The 22,102-nt window shown below is 37.5% G+C and overlaps 2 protein-coding genes across 3 annotated transcripts in view; one reads left to right on the top strand and one right to left on the bottom strand.

Moving 5' to 3' along the window:
* Positions 1-11,039, top strand: part of LOC310645616 (merlin-like) — a 42,089-nt gene extending 31,050 nt beyond the window's left edge. For both annotated transcript variants that reach the window (XM_083371465.1, XM_083371464.1), the window contains 8 exons: positions 1,132-1,245; positions 2,490-2,612; positions 2,845-3,062; positions 4,438-4,543; positions 5,430-5,557; positions 6,427-6,586; positions 8,741-8,923; positions 10,252-11,039. In XM_083371465.1, coding sequence (XP_083227591.1) covers positions 1,132-1,245; positions 2,490-2,612; positions 2,845-3,062; positions 4,438-4,543; positions 5,430-5,557; positions 6,427-6,586; positions 8,741-8,923; positions 10,252-10,287 — 1,068 coding nt within the window. In that variant the 3' untranslated portion in view covers positions 10,288-11,039. The remainder of the gene's footprint in view (positions 1-1,131; positions 1,246-2,489; positions 2,613-2,844; positions 3,063-4,437; positions 4,544-5,429; positions 5,558-6,426; positions 6,587-8,740; positions 8,924-10,251) is intronic.
* Positions 11,040-11,201: 162 nt separating this feature from the next.
* SBDS (SBDS ribosome maturation factor) lies at positions 11,202-21,988 on the bottom strand. Its single transcript, XM_083371490.1, has 5 exons — positions 21,756-21,988; positions 19,714-19,843; positions 18,366-18,566; positions 16,583-16,747; positions 11,202-15,818 (listed from the first exon to the last, which is right to left on the bottom strand). The coding sequence occupies exons 1-5, from the start codon at positions 21,881-21,883 to the stop codon at positions 15,690-15,692; spliced, it is 753 nt and encodes a 250-aa protein (XP_083227616.1). The 5' UTR covers positions 21,884-21,988; the 3' UTR covers positions 11,202-15,689.
* Positions 21,989-22,102: the final 114 nt, after the last annotated feature.

Genomic DNA, 22,102 nt, shown 5'->3' with positions numbered 1-22,102 from the left:
ACACGACTTCGCAACTAAGAACAACAAGATATTAAGATATGCAGGGTAAGACTTGCTCCACTTCCCATAGCTAGGAGAATCAAGCTAGGTGAGGATTTATTTATCTTACAGGGTTTATAGACTACTCCAGTCAGAAATGTTTTTGAGCAGTGTACAGTTCCTGCCTCTGTTATCCTGATTAAAAATGAAAACAAAAATGCAAAATCTGTAACATCCATAAAATCAAATGTACAGGACTGGGAATATATAATAGTCAAGCAAAATAGAATCATTTTCCATTGGTAGAAGTACCAATCATTCTCCTCAATTCCTAGGGTATGTTGGAATAGCCAAATCTTTTGAAACTTTCTAAACATCAAAGGGAAGGATCCATTTGGAAGTCCAGGGAATCCCAAAGGAGGGGGCAGTGATAGAAAATGCACATTTCTACCTTTCTTTCTCCTGGACCCCCTTCTGGAATGCCTTTTCCCTGGAGGCCAAGCTGATGGTGATTTTATCTGGTTTTGATACCAGTGAAATCTTGATTTTTAATTCTCTCATTTGGGGCTTACCCTTTATAGCATAATTATGCCTTTTGTCCCTTAAAATCTCTGTCAGTTACCAAGATCAGTATTCTGTTTTAGATTAATTTATTATTTGTCCTTTGGGTAGTGCTGAGCTATATCCAAGTTCTGTACGTTCCTTTATCAACCTAGAAACATTTCGACTTAGAAACATATATATGTATCTCTCCATTATAACATTCCTAAATAAAAACAGTCTTCTAGGTAATGTCAGGTTCAAGCCAAGAACAGATATGGAGGTTATCAATGGACTTTTTAAGGGCATTTGGGAAATAATGATTACCAGAATTGGATGGCATTCCTATAATATCGTTTTTAAATATTTTCCTGAGGTATGTAGATAGTGGCTGCTGAAAACCAAATAAATTAGAGATTAATTTTAGGATTACCTGGAGAACTAAACTCACTCTCCGTTCAGAGGGAGTTGTTAGTCCATAGCTGAGTATTATGGAGTAACTATTGTGTTTATACTTCTCAGACACAACTGATAGACCACTGAACGAGATTGGATACTGGCCTCCTGTTGGGTAACTCCAGGAAGACATTTTTCTTTTCTTTTTTCTTACAGATCATGCAACTCTTCATTGGAAACCATGACTTGTTCATGAGAAGGAGGCGAGTGGATCCCATTGAGATCCAGCAGATGAAAGCTCAAGCCAGAGAGGAGAAAGCAAGAAAGAAGGTGACTCTTAGAGCTGGTTCAAATGCTAAAGGATTTCACAAAGTTTGAACTCACTTCCAAGCTGCCTGTGTGGCAGATAATGATCATATATATATCATTATCATTATAATTTTAATGATTTTTGCAATACTATATTGGGTATCAGTCTCGCACAAAAGTTAAAGTGGACAACTTACTTGGGACATTGACTAGAATAGAATATTTTATTTAGTCAAGTGTGATTAGACACACAAGGAATTTGTTTTTGATGCAGAAGCTCCAGTGTACATGCAAAGCAAGATGATGATGATAATAATAATAATAAAACAATAATATCAATAAAATGGGGTAGTAGAGAGATTAGAAGGATAATAATAATTGTACAGCCATACAGCATGGGGGAATATAAAGCATTTAAATATAAAACAATACTGTGAGGATTAGGTGTTTAGCAAAGTGATGACATAAGGGAAAAACCTGTCCCTGTCTCTAGTTGTTTTGGTATGTAGTACCCTATAACGGCGTCCCAAGGGGAGGAGTTGAAACAGTTTATCTCCAGAATGTGAGAGGTCTGTAGTTATTTTCTCAGTCTTCCTTTTGACCGACACAATATACAGGTCTTCTATGGAAAGTAGGCTGGTTGGAATTGTTTTTTCTGCAGTCCTAACTATCCTTTGGAGTCTGTACCTGTTATAGTGCTAACTTCCATGTGTGGCCCAAACATACATAAATATTCAATAAAAGCATAATAATAAACTGTTTAAACTTAATGAAGAGAATCTGAAAGGGCAGCGATATACATTTTTCTTGAGGTAAGTACCTTTCTTAAAGAAAAGTAGATTTTGATCTATTTTGAGTCCCTCTTTGTATATAAATGTGGAAAGTTTAATACATGGGGTTTCTTTTTTAAAAAAAAATCAGGAACAAAAAAGGAATGGCTCTTTTTTCTGATTTTTTTTTAAATTGTATCTGCTATGCTGTTTGCTGTGCAGGTTTGCATACTCCAGAGAAGTATTCCTGGACAATAAAAAAACCCACTTTATAAATAAATATAAAATCAATAACTTAAACCTGCAGTTAATTTTTGGCAGATTTATTTGCAAGACAACTGGATAGGGTTTCCAAAGGATAGGTCCCATCCCCTGAGAGGTTACAGTTGAAAAGTATGTATTGTAAAAGGAGGAATGGAAAAACCAAGACACAGTGAGCCTGGCTGTATTGCACTATGCAGTGCTTGCAGATGTCCAACCTTGCTCATTCCTCAGATGGAGCATCAGAGGCTGGCCAGGGAGAAGCAGCTGCGGGAGGAAGCCGAGCGAGCCAAAGAAGAACTGGAACGACGCCTCTTTGAGGTGGAAGATGAAGCTCGACAAGCTAATGAGGCTCTGGTGAGCATTGCTCTAGTAAATGAAGCCTAGTGGTAGGTGCTCCAAGGGCTTCTGGTCAATTGTCTCCATTTTGCACCCACTTAAAAATTTTATTTTATTTTATTTCATTATTTCATTTCATGTTATTTCATTTCATTTCATTTTTTAAAAATGTATATGCCACCGTCTCACTATCCAGAGAGCCTCTGGGCAGCTTACCATATGAGGTGCTTGTTTTTAAATTCTCCTCCAGCGCCGTTCAGAGGCCGCAGCAGAGTTATTGGCTGAGAAAGCTCAGATAGCCGAGGAGGAAGCCAAGCTGTTGGCTCAGAACGCTGCCGAAGCAGAGCAGGAGCGCCATCGATTAGAGTTGGCGGCCTTGAAAACCAGCGAGGAGAAGCGACTGATGGAGCACAAGATAAGGGAGGCTGAGCTGATTGCCATGAAGCTGGTGAAGGAATCCGATCGAAGGTGACACTCTGTACTAGAAACTTAGTTGGTCATTCTGCATATGGTCCCTCAGATGCTTTTTTATGAAAACACATGCAGAGGTAGTCCTTGACTTATGGTTGGTTCGCTTGCCAACCATTTGAAGTTACAGCATACCTGGAAAAAGGGAGTTATGACTCTGTTCCGAAGTTCCAACAGTCAGCCCCCTGCAGTCTTGTAACGGCATTTTTTTTGCAACAAGGTCACATGTTTGGCCATTTACAGCGTTCTGACTGTATTACTCCCAGTTTTTAGCAAAACCATGCCATAGCAAACAATTGATTTGCTTAACAACCACAGTATTTGCTTTACGGCTGTGGCATTTGCCCTAACAACCACTGCCAAAAAGGTCATAAAATTGGCTCACTCACATGACTGAACCATTGTTATGACTGTCATGACATATGACTATAATGGGCAGGTTTCCATTATGATTATATGTTGAGGACCTGCATTTCTGCAGGCTGCCTACAGCACTGGAGTTAATTAGTCCCAAGTACAAGTTAGAAAATTTTTAATATGGCCCTCTTGAACTATCATAGGCGTAAAACCTAAGTTCTGGGTTTCAGGTCTTTGTTATGTTCTGATGGGATCACAAGAAAGAAAGTCAGGCCTGGAAGATAAAGGGTTGGGGTTAAGATAAAAGAGCAATCCTTGGAATTTAACAGACAGTAAAATGAAATAAAACTTTGTGAGAGAAAGCAGAGGCAAACTGCTTCTCTCTTGCTGCAGAAAGCTCCATGGATGTGTTTGTGAAGTCACCAAGAATCAGTTTTTTTATTTGTGATGCATCTTGATTTTTTGGACTGTATCCTGCTGGCATTCTGGTTCCTGAATGTTAGAGGGATTCTTGGCAATGTAAACAGCAAAAGTGCATATTTATATAAAAAAGTAATTTTAAAATTATAAAGAACTTAGAATTGTTTTTAATTGTAGTTATCATTAAACTGTGTGTTTAAATACAAATTAAAATTTAAACAACAGTATTTAAATCCACACATTTTAAATAGTTTTCAAATTACACAGGAATGTGGAAACAGAAAATACTAATTTCCCAATTATTTCTCCTAATCTCCCAAGTATTCTCTTAATGATTATGATTGTAATCTTTCTGCGTATGGAAAAAAAATCAGGAATTAAAATGGTGAGATCTTTAATAAACTGAGGCTTGTCAGTTACCATGGTTACCTGATACCAGGGATTGTTTCAGGTTTTGCTTTTGAGCCATAAGGCAGCCCCACAAATCCCATCTATTAACAAAATTTATTGACGCCTATTGTGCTCTCAGGGCATTAGTTAAAGACTGTCTTTGAGAAATGTGGATTGATTTGCTTATGATGATAATTTGGCTTGGTAGGGCCAAAGAAGCTGAACATTTAAAACAGGACCTACAGGAAGCCAGAGAAGCTGAAGAGAAAGTAAAGCAAAAGCTTCAAGATGTCAGCAAATTTAACTCTCCTCCTGTAAGTTTTTCTTTTTAATACATGATTGCTTCAGAGATAGAATAACAACAATGATTTAATTTATCCTTAGGTAAAGGATAAACCTGCAATAGGTAGATTCTCTTTCCATCTACTAAAGTTGTCTGGAAAGAAACGAATCATGGGGATTGTAGTATTCCATTAAAAGTATCAAAACATCTTTTAAAACTAGAATTATGGGGCATCTTTCAAGGAAGGACTGATTGAAGAGGAAAATGTGGAGTGCTTGGTGCTGAGTTTGGTTGTTTGCTTGCAAACATTTTATTATCCAACTAAGTAATATCATTGGTATTGATGTTACTGGCAATGTTTTAGCAAGTTGGGTAATGAAATATTTGCAAGCAGACAAGCAAGTTTAGAAAGAACCAAGAACTCCATAGTTCATTTGTGAGCTAGGTATTCTCTTCTATTAAAAAAGGGAAATATTTGAACAGTTGCCAAACACAGAAAGGTAAAATGGTCAGTCCCATTACATTGTGTTTGTAATTGATGCCTTCAGGATAGGCAAACCCAGGAGTCTATTTCTACTAGACCCTATCCAGTGGTGGGATTCAGCTGGTTTGCACCACTTCGGCAGAACCGGTAGCTAATTTTTTGTTGCCCAGGCCCAGAATGGACTTTCGGAAGTGGCATCCACACAGAGAACCGGTTGTTGACATATTTGAATCCCACCACTGAGCCTATCCACAGTATCCAGTCAGATCTGTGCTGGTCTGTAATTATGCCACCCAGTGGCGTGTTTTTCCCCCCCTGTAACATTTTCTGCATCAATTCACAATTGCATAGCACAGTCCCATGTGTTCAAGACCTATTCCTAAGCAACATAGGATCCAATATCATAACTTTTTGTTTTTGTGGTCTTTTCTAGCATACTGTCAAGTGTACTTCATCTCCGCCTGCTGACACAAGGGATACCAGTGGTGACAAAGGATTTGTAAAGATGGATTTAAGAGACATTGATTTGAAGAGGCTTTCCTTGGAGATAGAGAGAGAGAGGTAGGACTGTCCTCCTGTAGCTGAAATAAGGCCAAGCAGATTCCAGATTCAGAATATTGGTGGATGAAATTTTATGCCAGAATGGTATTCCTCATATTTTGTACCTTTATTCAGAAACTTATTTTGTTTCATGTTGTATACTGGCATTAGGTATTTCTGTTCAGAACAGAAACCATATCCCAAATGCTAGAAATATTAGACACCTTACTAGTTTCTGCACATCTATATGAACTCAATGATCTCTTACCATCAGAACAGAAGCTTTACTTAATATAGACCAAGCTGAGGTAAAGGGGGATCTTTTCAACTTTTTATCTGAAATCTGAGCAAAGGCTACTTCAGAAACAATAAAATCGCTTTCTTTGTGACATATGGAACAATTCATTTGCATAAATTGAGGACTATGCAGCATAAATCTTCCCCTGTTTAAAATAAGGATGGTGTGTCCTTTCTGTGATTTGATAATCAAAGGCCAGTAGTTAATTTGAGAAAACTCAAAATCTGAGTCCAACTAGGAGTGTGAACATTGAATCTTAGACAGACTTCATTTGCTGGATTATGAATATACAACTCTTTTACCTGAAAGAGTCAAACAGGTTATCCATCAGTAGTTTGGGAACCTCAGATTTGAGCACTTCTCATCCCAAAGCAGGGCATTCAATTTGGGAATTGTAATTGGTCCCCACACATGGGACCACATGTGTAAGGTACAGCTTAGTTAGGTTGATTCATTAGATTCTCAGGTCCTGAAATCTGTTCTCTTATAGTCCCAGGTACTAGTTCTGGCTCAGGTACTGGTTTAATTATGTATACAGCCCATTTAATTATCTCTACTCTGTTTACTTTTTTGTTTTGTCTGTGCTTCACAGGTTAGACTACTTAGATAAGAGTAGAAAGTTTGAAGATCGGCTAAAAGAACTCAAGACTGAAATCCATGCTCTCAAACTGGAAGAGAAACATGCCGGGTTTCTTTCTCATTGGAACATAATCCTTGACTCTTTGGACCATTCATCAGAAAAGGCATACAAGGTTCCTATATAGTCAAGCATTTCTTTCTTAAATTTGTAACATATGCATACAAAAACCTCATTTTAGCACTTTTTCAGGAGTCAGCTAGAGGTGTCCTCCTGGGACTTGCAAGCTTGGTTTAAAAACAATGACTTTTCTTTGTAATTTGTCCCTGGATCTGTGGCCTAAATATTTAGGACTGTCACAATGACCGTGGACAATAAAAACTGACAATGGATTTCACCTTTATCCAATTAAATTAAGTACTGAAGTTTACTTGACTACATCGAGATTGTGTAACAGTTTCTTCCTACAAGCCATTAGAATTCTCAACACGAAGAAACTGGAACTATAAATACTTGTATTGCAGTTTTTAAAGTTTTTAGCTTAGAATTACGTGTAGTTTGTTGTTCTTTTTCTTTTGATTCCTGTCCTCTGATGTAGCACCTTGGACCTGGGGAAACGTTTCGTTTCACTGTGTACTGTATAGTATATTGTTGAAATGACAATAAAGTCTACTACTACCACATTTATTAATATATTTTAAAAAGTGTAATAACTGCTGATGGTTTGTGTTAGAAAAAGTTTACTTTATTGAGTGATTAGCTCTTTTCTCATGTTGAAGGAAGCAAACCACCTTAAAAACAAATTGGTCTTGGTCATATACAGATTAACAAAGATTTTACTAACTAACCAAACTGGTTTGACCTAAAGTACTTTAACTGAGTACAATAGAAGTTGTTTTCCACCAGATTAAACTTTTTAAAATTTCTATCTCTTTTTCTCTATTAACCAATTGCAGCTTTTCAGGTTCTGCTGAAGGAGGCTTTCTTAATCCCTGTATCTGATCTTTGAAGCACTGAGCTTGATAAGTCATGCTTATTTTAGCAGGAATATCAGTAAAGGGTCAAAACAAGTCAGAGCCTATGCCCCATTCTTACTTTCTTTGTCCTTAGCCTCAAGCAAAATCCCCTAAGCTCTGAGAGATCTCCACAGGATGTTTTTCTTGTTGTCACCACTAAACTATTTTCTGATTTAGAAATACTTTTTCTTCTGTATATTTTCATATCTCTTAAGGTAATGTGGCTAAATGTAATGTGAGCAAAACACAGGATAGTGAAGTAAATTGGCTAACATTTAAACAGCTCTCCCCAACAAATGGACTTTTATAACAAAATGTTTTAAAATGATTTCTAAATAGTACCAGATATATATACCCAACCCTGAGAAATGGAGGTTTCCCTAGGCTAGGATTCTGAGTCTCTCCCATACTTGTCCTTTTACCTGTGTGGCACAAATCCTTCTCCCAATTTCCTCCTCCTTTTGAAATACACAAATTTGGAGCTGGAGTTTGCATTGTCATGTTTTGAATGGCAGTTCTATCACCCAATCACTCCAACTTGTGAAATTAATCTTTTACATTCTTCTTCTGCTGCTGAATCTTTAGGTAACTACTCTTTCAGGGAGAATGACTAATTGTACAGTTGTTTCTGTAATTTATCTCTATGAAGCTGCTAATATAATAATAATAATAATAATAATAATAATAATAATAATAATAATAATAATAATAATTAGTAGTAGTAGTTGGAAGGGACCTTGGAGGTCATCTAGTCCAACCCCCTGCTGAGGCAGGAAACCCATTTCAGACAAATGGCTGTCCAGTCTCTTCTTAAAAACTTCCAGTGTTGGAGCATTCACCACTTCTGGAGGCAGGTTGTTCCACTGGTTAGTTGTTCTAACTGTCAGGAAGTTTCTCCTTAGTTCTAGGTTGCTTCTCTCCTTGACTAGTTTTAGAGATGCTTCAACCTGATCATTTTTTGAAGGTGACTCTCCAGAAGAAAAAACACTTGAATCTAATATTAGGATTCTTGAATTTCATAATAGGATTCTTGTAGAATCCTGAGTTGATTTTATGTATTATCCAAGCCAATACAATATTCCTAATGTTATTTATGGGCATTACATAATACAGTACATGTTCTACCTCAATCATTAAGACTTCTGGAAATAATAATTTGTGAATTTCACACTAAAGCATTTCAGTCCTTTATAAAGGGACTATTTCCAGGCCAAGAGAGTTAAATTGGATTCATGCTGGTTTTCAGAATATTTAGTGTTATCCTGAATTAACTTAAAACCTCAATTAATGGCTAATATACTGCTTTTTTAAAGGCTCCTGTTTGGATGAAAACCCTTGAAGGAGACCTGTTTAATAATCTGCAACATTCCTTTTCACCATCATGCCTGCTAAACGTGATTGAGAATACCATGCCCAGTGCAGCGACAGAAAACTCTTTTCCAACCCATCCCCTGGTTATCAATAACACGGGAACAGGACACCAAAAGCACATTAAGGTAACCGGCTTTGAATTTCATTTTCTGTATTCCATATCATACAATGTCCTAACTACCAGTCTTTTCCTTGGATTATGTGTCTATATCTCAATGAAGTATTTATACAACAGTAGGTTCTCAAAATCTAAGTTAGCCCACTGATTTGAGCTTTTGTTCCAGAAGCCACACAGATGCTTTGGGATACTTGTGAGCTGGACACAAAGTGTAGTTATTCCTTGTTCCTTATCTTCAATGTGCCATTGAATTTGGAGGTACCATTCAGCTCCTGGATCCAACTGACTGATCTACTCTCTGTCAGTCAGTCAATACAGGTAGTCCTCGATTTACAAGTTTGTTTAGTGACCATTCAAAGTCACAACAGCACTGGAAAAAGTGGTTTATGACCATTTTTCAGAGTTATGATCATTGCAGCATCCCCATGGTCATGTGATTTACATTTGGATGCTTGGACAGCTAGTTCGTATTTATGACGGTTGCAATATCCCGGGGTTATGCGATCACCTTTTGCGACCTTCTGACAAAGCAACAACAATGGGGAAACCAGATTTACTTAACAACCACATTACTGACTTAACTTCAGTGATTCACTTAACAAATGTGGCAGGAAAAGTTGTAAAATGGGAAAAACTCACTTAATAAACATAAACCTTGGGCTCAATTGTGGTCGTTGAGGACTACCTGTACTGACTTACTGTCAAAACAAGTATTAAAGGGGGAAAGGAAAATGCTGAGTCAATAATGATAGTCATGTGATCAGAATTTTTAAGTTCCATGTAACGTCACTTTTTTCTTCTTTCTTCGCAACTCATTTTTGAAATGCTATTTTTGCCAAATGAAGCGATTTCAAAGCTAGCACATTTTTTAAGTTGGCCCAATATAAATTTTTAACTTGATAAATGGAGTTATCTCCTATCTCTGTGAGCTATTGGATGAGGGGAGAGCACATCATTCCATGAAGGGAAAGAGGAGGAAGAGGAGGAGGAGGAGGAGGAGGAGGAGGAGGAGGAGGAGGAGGAGGAGGGAGAGAAAGAATGCCTTTTTCAAATACCAATCACACCTGTTGTATGTGAACATTTTTATTGATCCATTATACAACTATGGTTTAGATATGATTTCTTCACTTCTTGGCTGTAGGAAGTGGTGAAAGATTCCTCTTTATTCCTATTCCAATATCAATTTTGGGCTGCTTTTTTATATAGACTGATGCCTTTTTTTTAGCAGCATATCATCTTTTATTCTGTACTTTTAGTATGTTTCAACCCCTCTGTTCCAGTTATGTAGTCCATTTGTCTTAAACCTAATCTTTCTTATACTTTACGGCTTCTTAGGTGCAACAACACAAAACAGATGTGATCTATATCTGAAGCACTTTAAACAGAATGATCAGTTATCCAGCTCAACTTATCCATCCAAAGATTTCTAGACTACTTTCATATTCTGGAAAAAATGCAGCTCCTGCTTGAAGCATAAGAATGGAAACATTCCTTTTTGATTCCTAGGAAGTGGTGCTCATATTCTGATATAGAAATAGGCAATACTAGCCAACCAGAGATTTAAGTCTGCAAGTCTACTACACCTTGGTATATTTAATACATTGTCTTGAGAAAGTAATTGAACATTTCTATCGGGTTACCTGAAGATTTGTCATGCCAATGTATGTTTGTAAGAAGAATCTTAAAAAATTCAAACAGATCTAGTCTGTTTGTTCCCAAAATCAGCAATTCTATTAAGTTACTTGGGAGTTAAGAACTGAGTTGTGTATTCATTTAAGAATTATAAACAAGTTGATGTTAAATTTCATGAAAAGCAATGGGATATCACAATTAACTAGATTAAGGGCCTGTACATTTAGAATTTTTCATAAAAGTGAAAATGTAAATTTATGATTGTGAATATTTTTATTTTTGTAAAGTGTTCTACAACTATTATTCTCATGTTTTTCTATGATTAAAGGACAAAATTTTAAATGCCCAAATCTGTTTATTAAAATAAGAATCAGTTGGCATGCTATATATTGTCCTTAAGCTAAAACTAGTTGTGCTTGTTTCACAAAGTTCTTTTGCTGAAAATTCACATACTGTATGCTCAAATGTAAACGTATTTATTATTCTGGCATATAAAGAACCGCAGCCAGTTTTAATTATTACAACAGGAGTTCCTTTTGAGAAAACAAACTTAGGACTGTGCTGTTATTTAACTTGTAACTCATCCTATGATGAATGTTGTTTTATTTTTATTTTTATTTTTACAAAAAAATGAGTTTGGAATAAGAAATAAGTAACGGTAACAATAAGTTTATTTTAATGTCAGTATCTAAATAAAAAGTCTGTTTTATGTTTCTTAAAATTCAAAGCAACATAATCTTTCATAATCTCTCATGAAAAATTTTTATTCTCTTTCTGTGAGAAATGAAATGGCAGGAAAATCAGCCAATTAAGAAGGCTAGAAATAGGTTTAGTTTCCCTTACAAGCTAGCCTAAACAGAAGACTGCTGTTGAAGCTTTCTTGCCACTGGTTTTCTTCAATTACTTGATTCCAGTTGACATGTCAACTGGCTGTTCCCGATCACAGCTGGCTCGTGTTTTTTTTCTTACAGCAGCCATGCTTTCTTGCAATATTGCACACATAAAAGCTTAAATATTGCACACATAAAAGCTCAAAATTGCTACACAGAAAACAAGTCACTTAACATTCGACAGAGCTGCCATTTCTACTATGTAAGTTTGTACTACCTGACCCAGAGAATAACACCAACTTCTAAACAGAATACTTTTGTGTACATGCTTTGTGAGCTGACTCATTGAAATAACACTTGGCCTTCACTTTTTCAGTTCATCCTCTACTCCTAGGTTAAGTGAGAGGAGGGTTATCTTACTGGGAGTATATTAGCAGCTGTCAAGCAACCTTCTATCATTTTATCTCAATACTCAGAATTATAGCATTGTGGTTATCTGTGGTTATCTTTAGTGTCACTTATAAAAAATTGATACTGGAAGTCAATTTCTGAATTGTGAAGGTAATGGAATAATAACAGTGATAACACTGGAAAAAGCTGTTGCCTAAATGAGTTTTTTTTAAAGGGAAAACATTTGTCCCTATTGTTTAGTTGCTCATATTCTGCTTAATGAAGTTAAAAGCCAGTTGCAGAACTGAGTCTACAATGAGGACAAAAAATCAACCTGAAGAGAGACTGAATTGGTAGATAGCTTCTCCCAGAATCTATAGCCTTGACCATGCTGGCTATTAAATTTTAGGAAATACAGATACTTGAAGGGGACTCAGACAGAAAAAATGGAGTAAAATATATGGATGAAACAAAAAGGCTTCCATGAATTTGAGCCAATATACTTGATGGGGAGCCAAAAAATTATGAGATTCTGGAAGAGAACACAGTTCTTTGCTTCCCATCATTAAGTAAGATAGGGGAAATACAACTCAAAGATAATCCTGCTAAATAATAATAATAATAATAATAATAATAATAATAATAATAATAATAATAATAATAATAATAATAATATAATGATGATGATGTCAATTGCAAAAGGCAGCCTTACTAGGAACTGCTTGCATCCTGTGACAATATCTGTAATACCATCAAACATCCACATCTGCCTATCCCAGGTCCTTCGTAAGGACTCGATAGGTAGACAAAAAATGCCAAATCCAGTCTGAACAATTGGCTGTGCAATGATCAATAATAATAATAATAATGGCAGGAAACGCTATACCATTTCAGACAAATGACTGTCTAATCTCTTCTTAAAAACTTCCAGTGTTGGAGCATTCACAGCTTCTGGAGGCAGGTTGTTCTAAATGTCAGGAAATTTCTCCTTAGTTCTGGGTTGCTTTTCTCTTTGGTTAGTTTCCATCCGTTGCTTCTTGTCCTGCCTTCAGGTTCTTTGGAGAATAGCTTGAATCCCTCTTCTTTCTCGCAACCCCTGAGATATTGGAACACTGCTATCATGTCCCCCCTCGTCTTTCTCATTAAACTAGACATACCCAATTCCAGCAACCGTTCCTTATATATATGTTTTAGCTTCCAGTCCCCTAATCATCTTTTTGCTCTCTTCTGTACTCTTTCTAGAGTGTCAACATCTTTTTTGCATCGTGGTGACCAAAACTGGATGCAGTATTACAGGTGTGGCCTTACTAAGGCATTGTAAAGTGATATTAACACTTCACGTGATCTTGATTCTATTCATTAATGCAGCCTAGCACTGTGTTGGCTTTTTTGGCAGCTGCAGCATACTGCTGGCTCATATTTAAGTGATTCTCCACTAGGATTCCAAGATCTCTTTCTCAGTTACTGCTATTGAGCAAGGTACCACCTATACTATCCCTGTGAATTGGTTTTTTCTTGCCGAAATGTAGAACCTTACTTTTTTCACCATTGAATTTAATTTTGCTAGATAGCGCCCAATGTTCAAGTCTGTCAAGATCCTTCTGTATCTTGTCTTTTGGAGTGTTGGCTATCCCTCCCAGCTTGATGTCATCTGCAAATTTGATATCCCCTCATCCAAATCATTGATGAAGATGTTGAAGAGCACTGGGCCTAGAACAGAGCCCTGGAGCACCCCACTACCCACTTCCCTCCTTGTAGATGCAGTTCCATTGAGGATCACATACTGAGTATGGCTGGTCAGCCATCTACGAATCCATCTGGTGGTGATGCTGTCTAACCCATATTTTTCTATCTTATCAAGTAGTAGGTTGTAATCTACTTTATCAAATGCCTTACTGAAGTCCAAGTAAATTATATCCACAGCATTCTTCTGGTCCACTAATTTTGTCACCTGGTCAAAGAATGCAATAAGATTTGTCTGGCATGATCTGTTTTTGACAAACCCATGTTGGCTTTTGGTAATGACTTTGTTTGCCTCTATGTGTTTGCTGATTCATTGTTTATCTTTTCCAGAATCTTCCCAAGTATTGAGGTCAGGCTGATAGGTCTGCAGTTTCCTGGATCTATTTTTTCACCTTTTTTGAAGATGGCATCTACATCAGCTCTTTTCCAGTCCTCTGGTAGTTCCCCAGTGCTCCAGGATCTTTGAACAATATAGTTCAGTGGTTCTGAGATCACATCTGCTAGTTCCTTGAGAACCTTGGGGTGTAATCCATCTGGTCCTGGTGATTTTAACTTGTCTAGGGTGGCCAGGTGCTCACTTACCATTTTCTTGCCTATCTTAACTTGTGTTTTTAATCCGTTTTTTACAGTACTGTTTTTTATAGGTTGGACTGTTTTTTCCCTTTGTGTAAAGATAGAGAGTCTGGCAGATATATTTTTCGTCTTCCTTCTCCCTTATCATTTACTAACATATAGCAGAGTCGTCAAAAACACAACTTTATGTATCCATGCCACATAAGTGAGGCTACAGGATATTAGAGAGCTTATCACCCCCCAAAAAAAAGTCTGGAGGAAGAGGAAGCAGCAGTAAAATTTATTCGTTTAAAGAAACTTTGTGAGTAGAAGACCTTGGAGTTCTTGTTAGTCATGCAGTTGAAAAAAATAAATCAGTGACACAAAACTACTGAGCTTTGTGGGCTGGGGATTAGGATGGAAGGTGCCTATTGTTAAAAAAGAAGTCCAGGAAAGGATCATGGAAACATCTCACCTATGCTTTGGTATCTTCATTGGCATATTAATGACAGCTTATAAACTGTAATTGATTTAAGTTATTCATTAGAGAACTCATTTTAAAAATCTAAGAATTTCCAAACTTAAGTTTGACATTCTATAATAGAAATGATTGTGATGTTATACATCAATATTTATAATATATATGAGAACTTTAGAGTGTCTGAGGAAGCAAAAAGTGCAGCTTTCCTCAAAGAATCCTCTTATAGTTTGCACTATGAATTCCAAGGATTATAAGAAAATGACAAATATCCAGCAATGCATGTTTTGTTTTTGACAGCAGCCCTATTAGCTTACTCATAAGACATCAAACTCACTTCAGAGTTTTGTGTCAACAATGAACTGATCTCTGTTCTTTTGGCTTATTTTTAAAATATTAAATTAGTATAACAAATAATAGTGCTAAAGTATCACTGGAGCCAAACTAGTTCTTTTAATAGGATTTAAAGGTTGTCTGGTTATAACAAATGTTTTCTAAATTAAGTTATTGTAATTTTTTTTCAAAATAAACTTTTGAACAACTTCTGGTTTCAGTGTCAAGTCACTATTTTTAATATTTCGCCTGGAGTAAATAATGGGTTCAAACTCAGTAAATTCCAAGACTGATTTTGGAAAGATGGCCACTAAACTCTTCTGGTGGCTTGTAAATTACCATCCATAGAATTGAGCTATTCTATAACTAGGACAATATTATACTTGTGTAGTCAAACATTCAAAGCAACCAATGGCTGTCTATCTTATATTTTAGAATATAATGCTAATAAATCCAGACATTGCTTGTTTTGAGGAAACCTGAGTTATTAACTCATGATGCTAATTCTGCAGTCAATTCCTTCCTTGAGGCCTTCTGCTTTTAAGGAAAGGTACAAAATTGTCACTTTGCAGTTACCCTCAAACAACCAATATAGGAGTAAACTCAGTGTAAAATCCCTTTGTTATCAGGTAATCTAAGAGCTAAGCGTGTTTATAAGGTACCTTTAGTTGATACCAACCATCAAAGTTTGGGAAAGGGACAGAGGACTAGTAATAACTACATAAAACCTAAAATGGAAAAGAGCAACGGTCAACCCTCAATGAGGCAACTCTAGGATGCCTTTTAATACAGTCTTGCACAGCAACGGCAACCAATTATTCCAGGCGTTCATCACCTTCTTCCACATCTTTTAGGCTGAGAACTTCAAGGGTCCCTTTGCCTTTGGTTTCACACCTGATCAATTCATCAATCTCCCGGAAGCAGCCTGGATCCACAAGGCACACCTGCAACATTAGCACTACATGAGACTGGAAAGGCCACATCTTAGGAAGAACTGCCCTGGTGAATAAGACTAGGTGGTTGCTGGTTCCATCTGTAGTTACTAAACAACAACTACTTGCACATTGTTCAAATTTCTTTTGTTTTGAATTTCTTGCTAATTAGTCTCGTGTCACTTCAGGTTTTTGCAATGTGAGAATTAGATTACCTCTCACTGTTTTCACCATTCCATGGCTAATTTCATGAAGCTGTTGTGCCCCCCACAAAAAAGTGTTATAATTCCTTGGGTATTTTGATTGGCCCTTTTTAGAAATTTTACCAGCTTCAGGGTATTTTTAAAATGGAATGGAGAAAGAACACTAAATTGGACTGGAATGTCTATATATTACACTTCTACCCAATTATGTTAAAAAAACAAAGAATGCAATTCACCAAAAATTGCCAAATTCGCTTGAATTAGAAGAAAAAAGAAGTGCTGATATGTCACAATGGAATCTTTGCAGCATCCCTATCTTTTGCTGTGGTCTTAAATGCTCATTTACCATACTGCCTTACAGCTGCATGCTTATCCCAATGCATTCTAAAACATCTTCTGCAAGAACCAATGACATTTCCTTCACAAGCAATCATGAAAATGACTGCAGTGTAAATATCAGTCCTTATATCTATACCCCAACACTTTGAGTATAAACCTTCTTCTACAAAACCAAAGGCACAGTACTAAGCTTTTTCCTAAGCAAAGGACTGGGGAAAGGACACTGCTGCTTACAATTTCCAGCTGTTCATCAAAATCCTCATTTTCGATTACTTTGATCAGTGGTTTCAACTTCTCTTTCAATCTCTTGCCTTCTTTCCGGGGGAGAATGAAGCGTAGCCTCATGTGTGCTCGCTCAATCTGCATCGTCTCTTTCAGCTGCTTGATGACTTCCAAAGCCTGCAGAGGAATCCAAACCAAAGCACATTTTTATCCCGCTCGCCTTGAAAAAAAAACTGGAAAAACTTAACTCTCTTCACTTCTGATTCCATACTTTTAGCCATATATGACATTTGTTTTGCTGAGCATATTTTTATACCCAAGACTAAGCAGCATGGCAAACTTCCATCCAGTCAAATAGAGCTGGTGGGAAGAACCTCTTGTGTTTCCTGCAGAACTGCATTGCAAGCATGAGAAGTGGAGCAGCGCAAACTCATTAATTTTTAATAGATTAATACAGCAAGAATTGCTGTAATTCATTCTACATGGAGCTGCTCTTGAAGATCATTCAGAAACTTCTGGCGATCCAAAATGTTGTGGCTTGCTTACTTACTTAGCAGTTGTGGTATAGCACATTACACTGTTGCTCCTGGAGTTGTACTGGTTACCAGTTTGTTTCCAAGTGCAATTCAAAGTGCTGGACATTCTCTATAAAGCTCTATATGGCCTGCAGCCTACAACTGCTTTCCTTAGATTCTGCCTAGTAAAGGCAAATGACCAGGGAGTACCTGAAGATCCCTTCCAATTGTGAGATAGGGAACATTCTTCCTTTGCACCAACCTTACTTGTGAGGCAAGAGTGGACTCTATTCTTACGTCCTTTTTAAAAAAGAAATATGGAGATCGAATTGTTGGTGGAGTCATTGATGCCAGATTATGGCATTTTATATTACTTTGTCATGTTGTAGAATAGTTTTAGATAATGCCTCCAAATATGAGTCCACTTAGCCTTAATCTCTATCACGAGACAGGTGAAACATGTTGGAAACAGATAATCATTTTTCTTGCAATGATTTCAACTTTATGAAATTCTCTTCCCATTGATTCCCAAAGAGGCCTAACCTACTATCTTGACAGCCATATCTGACAAAGGATAGCAATACAGTTTTGATTTTCAGATGTTGCAGGACTAATACTGTTTTCTGTGCAGTTTCTCCACTGTACTTAAGTGGTTTTACTTTCTTGTTTGTATGATGGAAATGTTAATATTTTCCAGAATTAATAACAATATCTTCAGGATTTAAAAATGCCAAGTTTGAAAATATCCAGCCACACAATGATTGGCACAGTACTGTATTAAAAAGAGACATTGCAAGAAATTCTACAAGATGCAATGCTCAACTAATGTTACCAATCTACAAGTTTAAGGATCCTTCAGGTATCTGCACAAGAAAAAAAGAAGCAACTTTAAAAAAAAAACATCTTGCCCGTTGACTTGGTGACAAGTCAACTCAAACCAGATGATCAGCTTATTTCAAATTAGTACAGCTAGCCCTCAACGTTATGATTGCAATTGGGACTGGATTTCTGGGCGTAAGTCATCATGGTCCTAAATCATGTACACACCTAACGTGTTGTAAAGTGCTTGAAATGTAATTGCATGACCACACATGCGTGTGGAAGGCACATTTTACAATGGGCAGGCTGTAAAACACCCATTCCAAGCCAGCCCTAATTTTGAACTGTCATTGTTTGACAGTTGTTTGGACTGTCATTAAGTGACCAATCATAAGTTGAGGACTGCCTGTAAAGAGAAAAGCTACAGTGTGTTTGCAGGCCTATAATTTGTAGGCATCTACCTGCTGCTTGGTACTTTTCCCAGGCTTGACTGAATAATGTATATCCTTCATAGCTCTTTCAATAAGGATGACTGTGTAGGGTCTCTTGGTTTCTGGATTTACACATTTGTCTGCAACAATGGTTGCTATGTCACGAAACATTTGCTCCAGTTGATTGTGACGTTCTTTATCAGAGACTTGCAATTCCCCTTTGGCTAAGATCTGAAACAAAGAAAAGCTTATTTGGATTTGGGCTTTTTCAAATTTTATTTATTTATTTTATTATATTTATATACCGCCCTTTCCCGAAGGACTCAGGGTGGTTTACAGGGTGATTAAAACAAAAAATACAAAAGTTAAAAACAATTAAAAAAATTATATCCGTCCCTGAACAAATAAAACCCGTTAAAATTAAAATTAATTAAAATTAAAATTAAAAATTAAAATTAAAATTCAGAAGGTGTATCATGCACCGTCATTAGAACTGTCATTCAGCCTTCTAGACTGTTTATGAACCTTAGAAGAATGGCTGTCCTAAAGAATCTCTGCAAATTACAAAGCAGAAATAATGACTTCCTCATCTAGTTTGACCCTTGGTTATTACACAGAGATGTCTGTATAGTTTTAGGGGCAGTAATACAAAGACCTTCGGCCAGTCATTTTCTTTCAGCCCTAGGAAGGAGACAATGACAACCTGCAGGGGCTTGTCCAGGCTTTTCATTCTTTCAGGATTTTGTCTTCCATCTACACTACCCTATTTGAAAGTTCCTGATACTCTCCCATCCAAGCATTAAGCATTTACCCTGTTAATTTTGGGCAGTGATCTAAGGCTGAATAAGCACTGCTATTAGCAATAAATGTAAAATGAGCATTGACTGATAACCATAAGAGCTGCTTTGCAGATGGGTGGCAAACAATTTAATAATATCAACAAGGCTATGGAAGACTGAATTTTTAAATCAGAGCATAAACTCAGAGCATAAACATATTTTAACCTTCTTGCAGAACAAGTAATATGCGATGAAGACATGAAAAAATATTTTTTTGCTCGAGTTCAAATTTCTGAAACATTTAAAAGAGTCATTGGAGTATAGCATTGGATTAGGACTGAAGAGCCAGATGAAGTCCATTCTCAGCTATGAAAACTCCCAGGATGATTTTGGGTCAGATCTTATTATACTTCAGCCCAAATGACCTTAAATAGCTCAGTGGTCTCAAGTACCCTAAACACTGATCCCAAGCTGACCTAAATGCATGAAGGGATTATATTTCTACCATCTGATATATTGTTTGAATTGCCTTAAAATGTTAAAGAGAGATAAAATGAGACAAAAAACATTAAATTTTTTTGCACAATTTCAATACCTACTGTTTTGCAGATTTCTGTCTGATCATCTGTGCTAAAAGCTTTGATGAGGTCTTCGTTCTTTGCCACTTGACCTTTGGAGACATTCAGAAACACTGTATGTGTCTGCAATACTTCATCAAGGTCCTTTTCACTAGAAAATTAATTTTAGTTGTTAAGCACATTCTAAGTAATGCATGCCAACAACCAAAGTATTTTGACAGTCTTGTTTAACCCATGCTGATTACTGCTCTTTAAAACTACCTTTGATTCTATTACTATGGCAGGGCAATCAGATTAAACTGCTTCATTCCATAAGCAGAATATCATAGTAAATAATTGCATAGTTCTATCTAAACTGGCAATGACATATTGTCAAGCAACAAGGTTGTAATTTGGTTAAAAATATATAATTAGGAAACATCTTAATCAGCTAAAACATTAAAGAAAGCAATACTAGTCTAAAGGCAAAGTCCTATCTGCTATTTATCAGTAAACAGGTAGCTATCCAATAATATTGATTCAATAATTACTCAGTGGGGTTGTGCTCCCATTAAGAGGTGATTGTAACTTGCAGCTCCTGTTCAAGCAGCAGGTAGAAGCTATGGCTTGAGTGGCTTCACCCAAATTTGGTTAGTGCTGCAGCTTCAACACTACTTAAACCAAGATGCCTGAAGGCAGTATCTCGTGTCCTGATCATTGGGCTACATGGAACTGCCCTTGGGAATGAATTTAAAGCTGCAAATTGTGAGACTACCTTGTCAGTATACTATAATACCTATTTTAAGATCACCCTCATCCGAGCTACAGATAGTTGTCACTATTGCATCACTGTACTGGTTGCTAGTTGCCATTCTAACCACTGAGTTGTGATGGTGCAGTGGTTAGAATGCAATATTGCAGGCTAACTCTGCTGACTGCCAGCAGTTTGATCTTGACTAGCTCAAGGTTGACACAGCCTTCCATCCTTCCAGGTCAGTAAAATGAGGACCTCAATTGTTGGGGGCAATATGCTGACTCTGTTTAGAGAGGGCTGTAAAGCACTGTGAAATGGTATACAAGTCTAAGTGCTATTATTATTCCAGACTTAATTCAAAGTGTTGGTTATTTCCAGGCAATGTCTTTTCAAAGAGACAAGCAGCTATATAAATTGAAATAATACTTACCTCACTATATTCTATACTACACTCTTCTAATTTATTTGCTTATTCTTTATCATACTACTCTGTATTCATGTTACTCCAGAAACTGTGGTTAATAGACAATACTTAAGTAAACATGAATAAAGGTAAAAGGTAAAGGTTCCCCCGCACATGCGTGCTAGTCGTTTCCGACTCTAGGGGCCGGTGCTCATCTCCGTTTCAAAGCCAAAGAGCCAGCGCTTGTCCGAGGACGTCTCCGTGGTCATGTGGCTGGCATGACTAGACGCCAAAGGCGCACAGAACGCTGTTACCTTCCCACCGTAGTGGTCCCTATTTTTCTACTTGCATTTTTTTACGTGCTTTCAAACTGCTAGGTTGGCAGAAGCTTGGAAAAGTAACAGGCGCTCACTCTGCTACGCGGCACTCGGGATTCGACCCGCCAAACTGTCAACCTTCTGATCGACAGGCTCAGCATCCTAACCCACTGAGCCACCGCGAACATGAATACAGAAGTGTAAATACCATAGTAGGTGATTTACAAAAGCAACTGAGCCACACGGTTTAGAGCAGGGGTCTTCAAACTTGGCCCTTTTATGACTTGTGGACTTCAACTCCCAGAATTCCTCAGCCAGCTTTGCTGGCTGAGGAATTCTGGGAGTTGAAGTCCACAAGTCATAAAAGGGCCAAGTTTGAAGACCCCTGGTTTAGAGTTTAAGCCCTGCAATTTGCACATGCTTTAAAAGTCAATGAATTTTAAGCCAGAACTGCAAACATTGAAAAATGCAACCCTGGATTTATTGACTGATTATTTATTTAGCCTAGTCTTGCACTCTGCGTAAAGCCAGAAGCACTGGGTTTGTCAAATGTCAGTGGACAAGACAGGAGTTTTCTGTTCCTCTCTCTGAGGCCCAAGCCCTCACTCACGCGCCGCTCCGCCAGCCCATGACTTTGTTCCGGTAACAGGCAATCTCAAAACGCTTCCCCGCCCGTCGGATCCGCACGACGGCCACATTGGTCAAGCGAATCTGGTTAGTCGGCGTGAAGATCGCCATGATACGTCAGGATCGGCCGCCTCCGCTGGACAGAGCACAACGCAACAGCTGAGCCTCTTCCGCCCCTCGGTTGTGACGACTTACGTGCCAAAACCTCGCGAGAACCGGCTCCCCAAAGTCCGTTTTTAAGTCACTCGGGTGGGAAACCAATCCCGAGGACTAATGATTCCGCGTTGAAAAGTGACCTCTCCCCCCCCGGGGGTGAGGTTTAATTAAGAG

The sequence above is a fragment of the Vipera ursinii genome (assembly GCF_947247035.1).
Source record: "Vipera ursinii genome assembly, chromosome: 1".
Taxonomy (NCBI): Eukaryota; Metazoa; Chordata; class Lepidosauria; order Squamata; family Viperidae; genus Vipera; species Vipera ursinii.
The sequence above is the reverse complement of the archived record's forward strand: the minus strand, read 5'-3'. Positions and strand labels throughout refer to the sequence as shown.